The sequence below is a fragment of the Vidua chalybeata genome, chromosome 1, assembly GCF_026979565.1.
Source record: "Vidua chalybeata isolate OUT-0048 chromosome 1, bVidCha1 merged haplotype, whole genome shotgun sequence".
Taxonomy (NCBI): domain Eukaryota; kingdom Metazoa; phylum Chordata; class Aves; order Passeriformes; family Viduidae; genus Vidua; species Vidua chalybeata.
The window spans coordinates 133085262-133102694 of NC_071530.1; the positions used below are offsets into that span (position 1 = coordinate 133085262).

The 17433-nt window shown below is 39.8% G+C and overlaps 1 protein-coding gene across 1 annotated transcript; it reads right to left on the reverse strand.

Moving 5' to 3' along the window:
• Nucleotides 1-110: 110 nt before the first annotated feature.
• SLC25A32 (solute carrier family 25 member 32) lies at nt 111-17380 on the reverse strand. Its single transcript, XM_053944958.1, has 7 exons — nt 17209-17380; nt 14310-14460; nt 13217-13302; nt 11839-11999; nt 6013-6126; nt 5305-5450; nt 111-3872 (listed from the first exon to the last, which is right to left on the reverse strand). Exons 1-7 carry the CDS (start codon nt 17378-17380, stop codon nt 3737-3739), a joined length of 966 nt encoding a protein of 321 aa, XP_053800933.1. The 3' UTR covers nt 111-3736.
• Nucleotides 17381-17433: the final 53 nt, after the last annotated feature.

Below are 17433 nucleotides of genomic sequence, written 5' to 3' on the forward strand. Positions count from 1 at the left end.
CCTTTTACAAAAAAAAAATCCGGGTTATTTTATTGAACATTAATCTGTTTCAGGTATTTTACATGGTTTTATGATACACGATTTTTTTAGAAGGCTTTATAGATAAAGTTCTAAGAAAGTAAAATCAGGTGTTGGCTTTAGCCTTCAGAAAACATACATAAAATGCACTCCCATAAATCTGACTGCAGAATAGGATGCTCCGCTGTTACAGTCTTGTCTCAACAAACTCCTGGTGACTTAACTGTGACCTAGACAATGTGGTAAGTGTTAAAATACCTCATTATGAATAACTGAGCAAAACCAGACTATCTAAGCTTGTAGCAGCCAGAGGCCCTGCAAGGCCTCCCTGGCGGTCTCTTGCCTAAGATAAGAAATGCCAAGTCATGATGACTGGACCAAAGCAGCCCCTCTTCTGCCTTCAGACCCTCGTTATCTCTCTGTAAGACCATAGGTCATATTTGCCTCGACCCTTACTACTGGACAATTTCCAATGCCTCTGTACCCCATATAAAACCCCATTTCTGCCCAGTTTGGCAGAAGAGCTGTCAGTGACAGCTGTCAGTGACAGTCCCTTCGCAGGAGCTGCCAATAAAGACACCGCTGTGGAACCGCATACAGCCTTCTCTCTCTCCCTGTGTCTGCAAGGCACTTAGCAAGCAAAGAGCTGAAATCACTAAAGAGCTGTTTTCACCAAAGAGCTGATCTCTCTTAAGAGCTGAGCTGCTTGTTAAGATTGCCCACGGCTGGGAGCCTGCCTGAGGGACCTGGACAGGTTGTGCCTATCAGCTCAGTGCTATCTGGGACACCTACGGCAGCCAGGGTTGGATGGACCCCAGGAACCCCAAGCTGTAATATAAGCTCTTCTTCCTTCTCTTGCTTCTCGACAGACTGGATTTCAGTGTAATATCTATGACTGGTCTCCACTACTAAGATGCAGAGACTAAATAATTTTAGTTACAACACTTAATTTCATTGCTCCAATAAAATAATTCTCCTGGATTTAGCCTTTCAGATATACAGAATCACTTTTGTGTTGGGTAAAAGCTAGGTATATTAAACAGTTTAGAAGATACAGAAATAAGACAGGTTGAAATGCCTAGGCTTTCTAAAAGTGAACTGTTAAAGTGAAACAATGATGTCACAGCTGTTTGAAAGTGACAACACCGATCATGCCAACAGACCATAAGCTTCAGTGTTTTAAGTATTTTCTTCCAAATGCTGCAAGTGACATACTGAAATATTTTTTTAAATTGTACACATTCTAAAGAGAAACAACAGTCATGTTTGTATTACAAAACCAATTTTACATTAACGAACTAAAAAAACTCACAAACAGCATGTACAACATGCAAAAATCTCCACTCTTCCCAGAAATTAAAAGGAAAAAAACCCATTAAATCTGAGATAATGAACTTATTTCAGCTATTTAGAATTAAATCTCATTTTCTTTTCTGAAGAACAAGCTGTAAGATTTCCCCCAGGCATCTCTTGGATGGGTAGCTCTTGCCTGTAGCTGTTGTTGCAGATACCAGGGGAGGACACCTGCAGTGTCGGGAGCACTTGGCCTTGCCCAACTGCAAGATGGTGTGTGAGATTTGCTGCAAGCCAGCAAGTTACACAGCTGACATTTTGTCTCTGAAGAACTGCAATGTTTTCACTGGCTTGGATGATGGTTTTAAGGTACCTGAACACAAGCAAGTTACTATGAACTGAACTGCGGTGTGAACTTACAGAACGTCAGCTAACACACAGTGAGTGATTGTGCACATGCTCACAGCCTGTCCTTGCAGTTATCCTGAAGCACGAGGAAGCTCTTCTGGGCCCAGAGCACACTAATCCACGGTAGTACGTGCACAGCTTTTTCTCTTTTATGATGTTTTCCTGTCTTCACAATATATTTTGGACCCTGGGTGGTAGAGTTAATTCAGTGTTCCATTAAATTCATTCTGTGTACCACAAAACACACAAAGCCCAGTAAGCACCCTCCAAAGGCAGGAGCTGCTGTTCTGGATCTACATAATTTACACGGTAAACTTCCAGTAAATTTATCTTTGGCTAAATACACACGGAACCTTCCATAGTAAAAACCAAAGCCAGCCATGCTGGCCCCAGATGAGATTACTAAATCTATCAGTAGAGGGGATGAGATTGTGGAAGAGAAAGTGCAAATTATTAATAAATTTAGTTATACACAAAATGTGGTATGTGGCAACAGCACCTACAAAAACAAGCAAGTGGATCGCTGAATGAAGATTCAAAATACGGAGTAGTTTCTCTGGCTTTTCAGATTTTAACTTAAAATTTAAACCAAGTCCCTAATCTGTTAAATTTTTATTTAAAATTGTTCTTTCTGCTTTAGGTTAGTCTGGTAAACAGGAAACTTCTCTAAATGATTATTCTGCTCCCTACAAAACTGATGATTTCCCCCTAACTGCTGGATAGCCTTTGCTAACTTATTTCCTAGTTAAATGATACTTACTAGATACTTAATATCTTCTTACCAACAGCAGGAGGCAGATGTTAGGGTCAGTAATGTCTTTTCTAAAAGAAATAAAAAAACCCAAACCACCAAACCCAGAACTCTCATAAGTACATATCCTTGATGGCAATTACTGGTATGGGAAAAAACCCTAATATACAAATTTACTGAGATGTACTATAACTTAAATTATCAGTAAATTAGCAATCAATATATTAACAAGCTTTTCCTTAAACCAAATCAGAAGACATTAACAGATAGTTCTGTTTTTTTTAAAGAAAGTACTGTGCGCAGGATTCTTTTAGCCTAGAAACATTGTTTTTCCAGAGAATATTATTGAAAGTAAGTGTGGTCCTATTTGTTACTATACTGGCTTGAACACTGCATCACTATGGGATTACTAGAAAAAAATCCTCATCTTTAAAATGTAAGCCCACTTTCAAATATGTATTTACTTAGTAATATTTGGTCAGCTGTATCACTAATGGAGACAGATTCTGGCACAGTGAGAGATGGCAAGAGAATGAAAGAGAGAGAAAATGAATTAAGTGTCCAGCAACGCATGCACTTTCAGCACGTCGGGCTGCTGCTAAAACCAAGTCAAAAAATACAGTGTAAGTCCGGCCTGGTATGAGACAAGAACTGAACTTCAGACTTGCAATTATTCAAACTCAAGAATGGACAGCTGTTTAAAAAAAACCAATTTCAGTTTCCAAACTGCACCCCACTGAGGCAGCATTTTTGTGTTGGATGAACAATGGAGTCTGGAGGATTCCATATCCTAAAATGTGACGAATAACAGAGGTGGATTCAGATGACATTCCTTGTTTTAATGAGACTCAGAGATTTAAGAAAGTTTTGACAGGCTCCAGGGTTGCTTTCATATGAAGTTTTCCAGTTGTGCAGGAGCAGAATTTCACCAACTGTTATCTTGAGACTTGTTGAAACTGCTTAGTGGGTTATTCCAGGCAGGCCAGGATGAATGGAATTGCTGTGCAGCTGCCTTCACCCAGTCACAGCACTATTATTTCACAGTTGCAGACATCGGCTTCAAGCAGACACAGCTGATTCAGAGAGGAAGGCAGCAATACAGGAGCATTCAACAGGAGAGATGTTGGCAGGGTTTCTTGTCTCTATATTCTTTCCTCAAAATACCAGATCAATTCACAGTGTCAAAGAAGACTGCTGAACTAAATTTCTCCCAGGTCATAAATATAAAAATAAAGGATAGATTCCTTCCTAGGAACTTGTGTTCCTTTAATTATTTTCTTTCCTAAAACCAAGTAAAAAGCCAGATACATTTTCATAAACTACAAAGGTAATACAGCAGGCAGGAGTCACTCTGATTACATTAGGTATAATTCCTTTGTAAAATCCATGAACACCTTCTTTCCTTTAAAGACAAAAAAAAATTGGTTTTAATGAATGTCTTTTAATAGAAAAAATCAGACATAAAACGAAGCCTGGTATTTTATTTCTCACACTCCCATTGAGAGATGTACTTCAGGTTAGAAATAACAATTTCAGACAGTGTTTAAAGTGCATCAAGTATTAACCCATCATTTTTTCTTCTGAACATACAATAGCATTATGTAAATCAGTTATTTAGCTCAGGCTTTGATTGTATTTTGTGGGTATTGTCCAAGTAAGGCAATTTTCTATCTTTCTTCATGCTACAAGAACTGGCTAAACAATTAAGAAAAGCCAGCATTCATTTTTTCAGAATTTAAGCACCCCTTCCAGAATTTTGATTGTACTGGCCAATGAATGAGAATCTAATTTGACCCAATTTGAATCAGTGTGTCATGCTAGGGCTGTTAAAAAGTTTCAGAGACATTAAATCTCAGCTCTTTAGGTACAGGCCTCACAGGCCTAAGACACCTGGAAGGATGAGAAAACAGAGAGCCTGAGAAATGCTTGCGTGTGGTTTACACTACCCTCCCTAAGTCCCATCTGTTCATCACAAGCACAGCAGTGGCTCCAGAATGGCTGTACTACACTTTTCCAGAACTAATAAGCCTTCCTGTAGCCTGCAGCTCTGAAGGGCTCTGCACTGACACGTCAGAGCTACTTTTGCTCTGAACTGCCTCCAGTCAAAATGGTTGTACAGCCTCTGAACCAGGGGTGCTCCTGGAACAACAGAGCCTCAGTAACTTACTCAGCTGGCCCCTCTTCACAGCCCAGGAGCGCATTCCCACCTCTCCAGCAATATGGGCCAACCCAGAAGCACTGCCCAAAGCCATGGATGCACACGCAGAGGTGGCCACCCGTAGTAACTACACAGGTCTGTGTGAAAAGCTCAGATATGAATAGGTGTGAGGTCACAGGTCTCTAGAGGTCCTACAGGAAGCTAGGACCAGACTACAAGTGCAGTCAGGCTCCAGGGTAACCCAGGGACATCAGTATAATCAGCTCTGGCTAGCTCACTTCACCTTGCCAGGAATTTGGATTAGCCACAACTCCCAGCAGCACAATGCTCCTGTCCTATGTGATAAGCTAAAGCAGTTCAAGTGAGACTTCATTTAGTGTCCCAAACCAGCCATGACAATGTTATTTTTTAGAATGTGAATTTTGCTGGAGAAGAGAGAAGGGAGACAGAATAAACAACAGAAACCTGCAGGGGGCATTGACTCCCTCCTATCTCCTCCTCTCTCCTTAGCTTACTGCTGTTGGTGGCATCTTGCACAATATGACTTTGTACGGCTAACACTTTGCTTGCTCTGAACTGTACTGGTTCTGCAAGTCAGCACAGAAGCCAGTAAAGGTAGCTCTGATTCTGTAAAACTCAGTTTCCAACATGTAGGCTTTTAATTTTGCACACCTACCTCCATGTCCTGCGGATCACATCAAACACCCCAGAATATGTGTTATGCTGGTCTTGAAGACGAGCTCGCACAACTTGATAGGGGTATGTTGCTACCACAGCAAATATTTTGGATACAGCTGCCATCAGTATGTATTCCACAGTGTTCTAAAAGCAACAAAAATTGTCAAGCTTGCCTTAGGTATGATCTAAATTAGCCAATTCCCAAAATCTTATTTGATTTTTAAATGCACAATCAAACAATACTCTAGATTTTCCCCCCTTTTAATACAACACATTAAAAGAAATGTCAGTGTTTACTACATGCAGTGCTACAAGTAATTGACTGTAAAACATGTCTTGTGCCTTCTTCTCATTCCCACCAAGAGAAACACTTCTTCCAAAAGTAGCTACCTTTGCCCAACTTGCACCCGAACGGTTTTCCAGGGTTTAATACCACCCCCTCTGGTTCCACAAAGTATGAAAAAACACTCATTCCTTCCTCTAAAATTCTCAAACCACTTGCCAAAGTAAGAAGTTGGTTTTCAAAACCAGTGAAAACCAGTTGCTTGTTCCTAAAAAGTGAGAAAGTATTATTTCTTTCTATATATTCTGCACTTCAATTAATGTACCAATACTTCGTACATTTGGCTGCTGCATAACTTGACAAATGGAATTAACTTCTATTTATTTATATGCCACAACATAATTTTATTCTCAAGCATCATACCAATTTTGTATCTGATACTCTGTTTCTATACTTGTTGTATCTCTCTTTCAAATCCTCGTAGGCCATGAACTGAAGTGCTCCATGTGATGTTCCGAACAGACCAGGCACAAATCCCTAAAAAAAGGATAAAACAAGGATAAAGGGTAATGCACAAAACCTAAACAACTTGACAGAGCACAGCTCACACACCTACATTTGTCCTCCCTTAATGCACAGACTGTGCCTGCACAGCAGTTGCAGCCTGACTCAGGTATCTTTAAGGGCAGGCATCACACAAACCCTTAACAAATGCTACTTTCCTGGCATACAGCCTAAAGTCACCTACTGAGATAAAACAAGTGGCTCAGGGACTCCACCTCACAGAGCACAAACTGGTAACACAGATTAGGATGGCAAGATCACAAATCAAGCTGTGGTCTTGCAAACGTGCTGCCCAATGCACATTTCCAGAGACTGGCACCGAGGGGTCTGGTTCTCACCTGAGACTGGTAAAGCAATGACAGATGCTGGCAACTCAGAGAAGAGCCATCAGGAGAAGGGGTAAAAAACATTATTGTGATTGAGCCCAGGAAATAGATATGTATGTGTTTGCATGTGTGTGTCTACATAAATGTGTGTCTATGAGATATAAATATGTATTTCTAGACTAAAAATGTTTGTGTCTATGTAGAATCATAGAATCATTTTGGTTGGAAAAGATCTTTAGGATTATCAAATCTAACGATAAACCTGACACTGCCATGCCTACCAGCATACCATGTCCCTGTGGGAGAAGAGAGTGAGCTGCTCCAGCACTGTCTTTCTTACACAAGCACATGAAAATATACATCAACTTTTAGCTTCAAAAAAGTTGAAATGAAGGGGGAAAACAGGTACTTTCTGAACTGTGTCCACAAGAAAGAGAAGGCAGGAGTTCCCCCAGGAGCAGGACTAGCTCCATTAAAAGTGAGCTACCAGCTGCATGGATATGGAAAAGCACTAATTCTCTTTTTGAAGAGTTGGTCACCTACATTGAAAAACACAAATAAATGGGGGATTAATCACCTTGGCCAGAAAGGGACTCAAAAGCTTGCTGCGAACTGTTGGGGGACAATTATAACAGAATAAGTGATCAAAGTGTGGTTAAAAGCACTCAAAGAAACAAAGTAAAAAACAAACAAAAAACAAAACAAAACAAAAAAAACCCAAACAAAACAAAACCCAAAAAACCCAACAACAACAAAAACAAACAAACAAAGGAAACAAACAAAAAAATCAAACAAAAAACCAAAACAAACAAACAAACAAAAACAAAAAAAAACACCCCCCCAAAAAACCCAACAGTTTTATTTCCTATTCAGGCAAGAAAAAGGAATTTAAAAATGTGCTCAGATGCCAAACTCTGTGTTAGACTAAAAGGGAAGCCCAAAATGTTGAAGACTTATCAGTATACAATTAAAAGCCTGGAGAAGGTGAAAAAGAGAAGGGATCCTGAAGGAGTCCACTGAATTGGTGTTAACAAGACAAAATAATAAAACTCCTAAATTGCAGAAGAACTAAACAACTTCAACAACTAAAACTACAGCAGGTATAAAAATTGCACAGATAATACACAAAATACCACTTCAGGAATCAGCTTTTCAAATGCTACATATAGATTTCTAAAGTTTTTCAGTCATTCAGGAAATTATTTTTAAGAATTTCTTTAATACATGAGGATAAATTTCTTCTCACAGTAAGAAATAATGGTCATGAACTCACCATGAGTGACCACAAACTGATGAAATGCATTAGGAGTTAGTGAAAGTACCAGAAAAAAAATTTCCCCAAATGAGAACAAGTGTAATTAAACTACATATCTGTATTTTGTCAGCTGTAAGCACAAAGTGAAGTTTGAAGCCAAAGGGCCCCAACAGAGGGAAAAGGACAACTTTGGTTTTCAGAAATCCTGGATCAGAGAAGAAAATAAAAGGAGCAGAAACAAAAATTATGAAAAAATGTCAAAGAAAAATTTATCTGGATCAGCAAAAAAAAAAAAAAAAAAAAACACCAAAACAATATGAAACTTATGGACAGTGATAGCAGGGAAAATCTTCACAAACATTTCACAGTGGTTAATCAGTAAAACAACTAAAAGACAGTGGAAGTGATTGTTCTCCACTTGGAAAGAATTAGAACAATGTATTTGTATCATAGAAGAATGAGGTAATACTTTCCCTGCCAACAAAAGAAGAACATTAAACAAGCTTTAAGAGGGCTAAACTCTTAAACTTAAGCCAGAAGATTTGGATAACTTGCACCCTTGAGTCCTAAAGCATCTACTGGTTGTACTTCATAAACAAATACCAGCACACTTTAAGTCTTGGGCTGATGAGAAAAGCTTCCAAAGACTGAGGGACTTTTACTGTTGGGCCAATGTTAATGCAAGAAGGGAGTGAGGCAACTGTCAGCCAGTGTGCCCCAGTAAAATAGGAGCTGACCCAGGCTTTTATTGATCACAGAAAATAATGTATTCTTATGGAAAAATGTTTCAAAGCAAAACTGATTTCTTCACAGCACTGAAATATCTTGGCCGAGGAAGTTTTTGAAACATATTCTATTTTTTTATTCTTAGAATAACTTAATTCAAAATTCTTTCTTGCCACAAATTTGATAGAATTTAATATTTATTTTTATCCACAATATGACTGTAAAGAGAAATTTTATAATAACTTCATGTATTTTCTGTTATTTTTTATTTTAATATTTGAAATATATCTTTAGAAGATTTTTGCCATGAAAGCATGACAAGATGAATGGTTCCTCAAAGAAGTCCTGCTTGAATTCTCCTTCAAAGGATTAGAACAATAGACAGAATTAAATATAGTTCTATATTTATCTATTCTATAATTAGAAATTTAAATGGCATATAATTCTGAGCAGCAGACAGTGGGAATAAAGAAATATTTTAAAGTTGGCTTAAAGCATTTTAAGTGCTGGAAATCCAGACAAGAAGAAAATGTCCTGCTGGTTAGTGTTTCAAATGTTACCCATCACAATAAAAAGGCAAATGTACACACTGGAAACCCTGTGCTTCTTAGCAAAGAAGGGAACAAGGATCATTTGGTGATGTGGTACTCAGATCACTGCCAGAAATGTTTGACAGCACTCAAGCCAGAACAGCCTCTGCTGTATGCTTCAAAAGAATGCAGCAAATACCTCTTGTAATCTCTCCAATGCTGCCTTCACTGGGCTCTCAGTGTGTCAAAGAGCTGCAGCATCTGAGTGCCCTGCTCTGACAACTTGTGCAGACAAGACATTGAAGTCACCATTATCATCTTGATTCCCTCATGGTGAAAAATGTTACCATCTTTTATGTGAAAGCCACTTATGCTTATGTCTCTGTGTAGAACTTGCAACTTAAGTTATAATCAAGATGGCCAAATCTCAATGGATTTTGCTATGTACAAGTACAAAGATATAGAAAGCTTACAAGCTTCATATTTCTGAGAAGAAAAATAACAGAAGCAACAGCATTGCAAAATAAAAAGAGCTAAGTGTCTTAGCCACTGAGGGACCAGGAAAAGTACTTTATCCTCACAGCACAGAATCTTGCCTACCAAAAGTGAAGTACCAACACAGAAGTGTCCAAATATATTTCACTTGGTAACGAGCAGACATTACTGTTATGACTTTTGTTGTTGTTAGCATGCCACATTATTATTCTCAGTCATTCATTAATGGCAAAGTAATTTTTAGAGCTCAAATCTCCAGCAGATCCATGGGTGTGCTCAAAGTACATAACCCCAAGCTGTTTTTTAATTCACCTGGTGTGCAGCAGAGCAGCTCTGTCCCTAATCATCAGGGGGATGGAGGCCAAAAAGATGAAGCCCAACGGATGGAGGGTGTGGAGGACCACTGACTGATGATTACTGGGATAATGAGTGAAGAAGGCTTCTCCTGCCTTTTCAGAACCAGGCCAAGTTCAAAAGGAATAACTTACTGAGAAACCCAGATTCAGACAAACTATATTTGATGAACAATCAATACCCAGCAGAGCTAATAAAGACAGCTTTGATCCCTGCTAGAAAGATTGATGTAGGCTGACATTACCAGTTTGTACCTCAAAGGACTGAAAGGATTTGCTCAGATCAGTAACAGCATCTATGCAATAAAGAGCAATATTGAATTGCTTGGTCAGAAATACCATTCTTTAGGAGACAAATCTCAAACAGAAAGTAACTCCTTCCAGATTTTATTTCCAGTTCTATCTGAGACAGTTGCTCTATTTGAGATTCCTTCATTTACTGTGAGGTGGTACTATCTGAGATCCCTTTATCTGCTATAAGGAATGCTATCTGAAATGAAATGAAATGAAATGAAATGAAATGAAATGAAATGAAGATTATGAGGAAAAAGAAGACAATTGTGTGTACTACAACTCCTGACTCAGGGCAATTAACAAAGCTTTAGCTGTACAATTTCAAATAGAGCAAGAAAAATAAAAGCTCCCCTAAACACTGAAATGGAGGAAGGCTAAAGCATGTACAAGTCAAAGAGCCACTTTGACTTGGAAAGGAGAGGCGCCTTTTTCCCCAGTATAGACAAGGTTGAGAGAGTCCTGACATCAAATGGAAATTGCTCAGTGTGCATACTTATGTAGGTCACTCAGGATTTATTTAGGTCACCTTCTTTGCAGATTTAAGCAAGTAATTTGCTCTTTCAAAGGAAGTAGCTGCTTTAGTCCCACACTTGCAGATTAACACTACAAAGAATGTCTAGTGCCAAAGGCGACACATGCTACATGCACGAATAATCTGAAAAGAAGGGTGGAAGGACATCTTAAAAACGAACAGATCCAGGAAATCAGAACTTATCTACGTGGAACAGAGCAGACATCCAGGCAGGCAAACCATAAATCCTGACAATTTCAATTTAGGAACAAGTAAGGTGCCTTGTTGCTGGTGTTAGAATTTGGCATTCATTGCTATGAAGCACACAAGTCCTACAGAATAGGAAGGATCACATTTTTCACTGAAAATAAGCTAACATTCAGTAATCAGGATAATTTCTAGGAGAAAGTGGTCTTGTTCCCTATCCCTTGCAGTGTTCAAGGTCAGGCTGGATGGGCTTTGAGCAGCCTAGGCTAGTGGAAGGTACACCTGCCCATCGCAGAGGTGTTAGAACAACAATATCTTTAAGATCCCTTCCAACCCAAGCCATTCTATGATTCCATGATTCTGCAGCATTACTTGCAGGAGAAGAGCCAGACTGAACTAAAATAGGTTTCTTCACAACTTCCAGGCACTGATGAATGCATCTTGATGTCATGACCTGAAGGGAGGAGGAGGCAAAAAGTCCAAATCTTGTTGCCATCTGTTTCCCTAAATTAAAGGGAACAAAAAACCCACACATATGCAGACCATATTTAGAAGTCTGCAAATTTAAGGTATCTAGAGCTGACAGATTACAGACATCAATAACCAGAGGGCAAATAAGCAGTTGTGAAGCTATCCATTGTGGAAGAAAAAAATAGCAAGTACTTTAGTCATGTTATCTTCCAGAAGAGGTTAGAAATACAGAGATAAGGGATAAAATGCAAGGAAGTACTACCAGCAACATAGGTTACATTGTTGCTGTCCTACTTATCCAAATTCTAATTATAGGAAGATTTAAAAAATTACAAAGCAGTTTATCACCAGTATAATGGATTTTCTTCTGACTAAGCCTTTTTGCTACAGTTCTTCAGTGGGAAAGACTCACAGAATGAGTTATTACAATTTAATTTTTTTAGACAAATATTTAGAAGTCTCACTATGCTACTGGGTGGTGCCAGGCAATCATGGAATTTTTCTGAAATGTGATTACCTTATATAAGCCACGTATGCCCTCTGTCTTGTATATCTTTATAAGAGCATCAAACATTCCTCTGTATTGGCGCTTGGATGGATCCACGCCAGCGTTATATTGTAGCACAAGTCGAGTCTTGGTTACCCATATTGGGTTTGTAATGCAGAGAGTCATGGCTCCTGAGAACAGACAGAAGTTACTCTCATTGTTATGCCAACTCCACAGATTGTCCCAGCTAGTTCAGTCCAATATAACACAGGCTTCTAGAATGACAAAACTACTTTTCCTACCAGAGTACTCATATTGTTTAAAACAGGTGAAGTTTATGCCCTCCATTGCTCCCTCTCTCTCCCTTCAAAGCTCACAGTAAAGTCCAATTCACTTCTGCTGGGGTACTTTTGCAGGGCACATGTATTTTTGCATATTCCTAGTACAGCCCCTTTTTTCTTCACCTTTCCACAGTTAGTAGCATAATCTGAAGTAGACAGGAAACGTAATTTCTTAATGTACCACTGATTATCTGAGTTATTCTTCAGTATACAATAATTCAAAATTTAATGAACACCTCAGTGATGTGAAATTTGCTTAATAATATTGATAGGTTAATAGCAACAACATGTTATAACTTTATAGGTTATTGAAAATACCATTGTAGCAGAATCCATTACTATATTTCATGTCGAACAACAAGCCTTATATTTCAACATTAAATGAATGCTTCAAAATCCTAATAAAAAGTCTTCCAAATTGCCTGTACAGCATGTAGTGACAGGACAAGGGGGAATGATTCAAACTGGAAGAGAGTAGGTTTAGATTAAGTATGAGACAGAAATTCTTTACGGTGATAGCAGTGAGGCACTGGAACAAGTTGCCCAGAGAAGCTGTGGATGCCTCACCTCTGGAAGTGTTCAAGACCAAGCTGGATGGGGCTTTGAGCAACCTGGTCTAGTGGGAGGTGTCCCAGCCAAAGACGGGGGTTGGAACTAGATTATTTTTAAGGTCCCTTCCAACCCAAACCATTCCATGATTTAAGAGGCCACCTCCTTTCAAGGTCCAAGTGTTAAAATGTAACAAGTTAACAATCTGATAGCAGCAGATTCCTACAGTTACATTTTAGGACTCAATACAGTACTAAATATGGAAAGTGCTTACACAGAATGAAAACAAGGACAAAAGACATTTTGACAACTGCTCATTCTGCACAAAACTGAAGCACCACAGTGACCCACTTATTTGTGCTAGACATCTTTGTTTTATTTACAGACAACAAACTATTGTGTCTGGGCTGGAACACTTACAATTGCCACCTGTAAAAAAAGCTGCACTGACACAGAAAGGCAGGTAGCAGCATATGGGAAGGCTACAAGTGAACATTAATTTTTGCATTTAACCTCACCAGCCTCTGCAGCTGACACTAGGTGTTCGCTCGGACTGAGATTTTCCATCTTCCCTTCCTTCTTGTAAGCTTTGATGGCATTGTAACTGGAAAATGTACAACATAGTTTAGTAAAGGTGAAAACAGACCTACATCACAAATAACACAATCCAGAATGACATACCTAAGATCATAATGGTTGGTACACAGCCTTTGAAGAAAAGGTATCCAAACTACCTTTATTTAATTGATTAATTGATCTCTGAGCAGTCAGCTCTTTAAAGTGAACTATGGTAATATATATTTAAATTGTAAAATTAAACTCTCAGTATCAATGGGACTACATCTTGAAAATGATCAGATATCAAGAATTAACTTCTAAAATAAGTTTATTGGGAGCCAGAGTGCTAGGTATCTACCCTCTAGCTCAGATATACACTGAGCATTCTTCTCTTGATCTAGTTTGCAATCTTTATGAATTAAGAAATTGTCAACAGAAGATGAAGTGTCAATAGCAATCTACAGCAAAACTTAAGGACTGAAGTACAACAATAACAGAGTCTAGAGAACTGACAAGTGAACTTTGCATAGGCATGCCAGTTAACTAGTCCCTAAAATGTTTCAATTAATAGGGATAAGCAGTAATGGAGTTAATAAAGTAGAATATTAAAAAAAAAGGGATTTAAGCAAAGCCCATCAACTGCCAAAAACAATGAAAAAAACTGTCACTAAAATAATTTAAAACAATCAAACGTTTAGTTTTAGTAGAAAACTTCATACTCTTTTAATTTTTAATAAATCAATTTAGTTTCTTGCTTTTCATGACATTTTAAGAACACTTTTAGAGAATTCTTCATGAATAGTGTCACCACCTCTCAAATTCCTTAGTATTTTCACAGCATCAAGGGAATGCACTGTACCTGACAAAGGAACAGGTCTCTGACTCAAATTGCTTAAATTCTAAACCAGCAAACCATAATAAACATTAACAAACCCGGACTAGCTAAGACAACGACAAGTTTCTAAGTCCATTTTTATACCCCACAAAGAAGATGCAATGTATATCTGAACACTACATTGTGCAGGGTGTGACACATTTTACAGTTCTACTTACAAGAAAAAGTAAAGTCCCCAGGAGGCCCCTGCTCCCACCATGTTTGGAGTTACCCCTTGGTACAAGCCTCGAAGTCCTTCATGCTTCCAGACTGTGGTCATACAGTGAAGAATTCCATTGTACTTTGGCCTCAGCTCCAATCCATCGCTTACTATGAAAGAAAGAAATGATACTGGAAAACATTTCAGGAAGCATAAAGTTCAACTGCATCCAAGCCAACACAGAAGTCCACAGCCTCCAAAGCAAGCATAAATAAACATGATACCTAACTGATCAACTGTATTAGATGAGTTTTATTTCACAAGTATGCAAGAGTTGGGGTTTACAGCTTTATAAGCCTAGAGTTCAAGAACTTAGGGAAAAAAAAAGAGGGAAAAAGAGGTAACTCCTTAGCTCAGTAAGAGGAAAGCTCCTATTAATCTGACAAGGCTAAATAAATGCACTTTCGTACATTTTTGATGAACAGCAGATCTGAAGTTTTCTGTCTCTTCTTTTTAGCACTGCAGCAATTGTGCATCATATTTCAAGTGATATGGATGGCATCCTTGACATGTTTCTCTAAACTATTTAGACAAGTCCTAAGTAACAACCCTTAAATTCAAATTTTCTCTTTAAAATGTTCTATTAAGCAATGGGTGACATCTTACTGATTCCCAAGTCAGTTTTTACCAGAACACTCAAGGGTTTCTTCTCCCACCTAATAACCTAACAGCGGGTGGTCCAAATGTTCAGAAAAGATCACTTCAAAAATACAGAAAATGCACAAGTTTTTTGTCTGACAGATCATGTAGAACGTGGATGTCCACAAAACTTGGAGTGGCAACTACTATTGCTCCTACCATAACAACAAAGGAGTAAGTTGATTACTGATGAGAAATGTGATACAGTCCATGGTGAGATGATGAGATGTAACAGACAGAAGCTGAAATACAGGGAATTTTGATCAGAATTTTTTATCCAGCAGAATGGCCAAATACTTGAACAAGTTGCCTGAAGATCATCTTTGGAGCTACTCAAAACTCCAGTGCACAAGATGAAACAAACTGATCTAAGCAGAGCTTATCTGAGTAGGGGTTGAACTCCTTAGCTCTCTTCTCACCTAAATTACTCTATGATGCCAACATAGCAGCACCTTTCATTCTTAATACAGACGTATGGCTAGACTGCAACTGTACTGAAAACGGATCTCAAAGTTTTACAAGAAGTGCAGTTTTTATGTCCCCATCAAAATTAATCCTGGTAAATTGTCATTTTATGTTCAGTGCCACATTTATTATTAATTCCCCTTGAACTCTGTGTCCCATACACGTTGTGACAGACTTCACCATTAAAGACAAAATGCTTTTACTGAGCACAGTGTGACAACACCTCAACACCTTGACAACCACACAAAACTAGAACACAAACATCTCTTTTCTCCTTCCAGAATAAGTGTTGCTAGACAATTTTTTACCATGCATACACTAGATCAAATTTATAAACATATTAAACAACATCAGAAATCAGAGACACAAAGACAAGTCTTTCTGTCAATGATGCTGCCAAGAAACTTCACAACATTCATTTCTGATATCAGCTCCTGCTCCCTGATTGAAGACAAAACATAGGAATTGTTATTTTCAACCCAAAGAAGCATGTGAAAGTGCGTGACCTCCAAAAGCCACCTAATCCAAACCTGTACTCAAACCAGATCTAATTAGATCTGGTTACTTAGGGACACGACCAGTTGACTCCTGAATGTTTCCATGGCTGAAGAGATTACAGGTTGTCTGGGTAACCTTTTCCAGTATTTGACCATTCTCATAGTAAAATAACTAGATTTTTCCATGTTCATGCTTGTGCCTGTTCCTTTTTGGCCTACTAACCAAGAATCTGGCTTTACCATCTCTGTGTCTTCCAATAACATTGTCATAGACTGAAATTTTATGTCCCCTCAGCCCTTCCTTTCTGAGGCCAAACTGATCCTGTTCTGTCAGCCTGTTCTATGTCATGTGCTCCAGCCCTTCACCAGTCTGGTGGCTTCCACTGGAGTCACACCAGTGTGTCATTGTCTTCCTTCCACGTCCTGGGGAGCCCCAAAGTAAACACAGCACTTCTGATGTAGCCTTACAAATGGAAAACAGAGAGAAAAGAGCCCTTCTGCTGGCTGGGCTTTTCAAAATGCAGCCCAGGATGTGCCCAGCTAGGACACGCAATGTTTTGAATTTTGTAAAATGTCTCTGAGATAGTTTGGTTTTGAGATCTTAAAATATCCATGTATTTATTTAAGAAACCAATCCAAAGATACAGTAAAATGTTTCAATCTCTCTGAAAGAGAATATGATAAATGGTGGACAAGTTTCTCAAAACAGCAGAAAAGTCTAGAGAAGTCACCATGTATCCCTGTGGAAAAACAAATTAGTTACAGAGTTTTCTGCAACACAATACCACGATTGTTAACAACCAAGGTTATTCCAAAACCACCGCTACGCTTTGAGTGTTGAAAATCTTTGGCATAAAGGTGAACTTTGAACGTGGGCTTGGGACGACCCGCCGGCTAAAAGCAGGCAGTGCTCCGGCGCCTCTGGCACTGGTGGTCACGGAAGGGGGGAAGAGGCTGGCAGCCCTGTGACCCGCCCGCAAACAGCCCGAGGCACACCGCACACTTTACGGTCCCTACGAGGGACAAGAAGAAGCCTTGGGATAGCAGGGAAGAGAATGGGAGACCGTCCCCTTCGGCTCACGGCCAGTTTATTCCAAGCCGTGGGGCTGCCCGCCGGCACCGGGGCGCTGCAGCCGCGCTCGGGGCGGGCCGAACAGCGCGGGCTTTGGGCAGCAAGCCCGGCAGGTCCCGGCCCGGGCTCGGCGAGCTCGGGCACGGCGGTGCGTCCTTAGCGCAGGACGGCGGGGGCGGCCTCACCTGCGAAGCGGATCTTGACGAGGTCCAGCGGGTGCAGCGCCAGGGTGGACAGGACGCCGCCGCTCATTCCCGCCGCCAGGTTCTCCAGCCGCACGTGCCGCAGCACGGAGCGCAGCGCCGGCTCGCGCGCCAGCGGCTCGCGCGCCGCGCACGCGGGACCCGCGGCGCCCATCTCCGGCCGCGCGCGCTCGGGGGCGGGGCTACGGCGGGCCTCGCGCCCTCGCG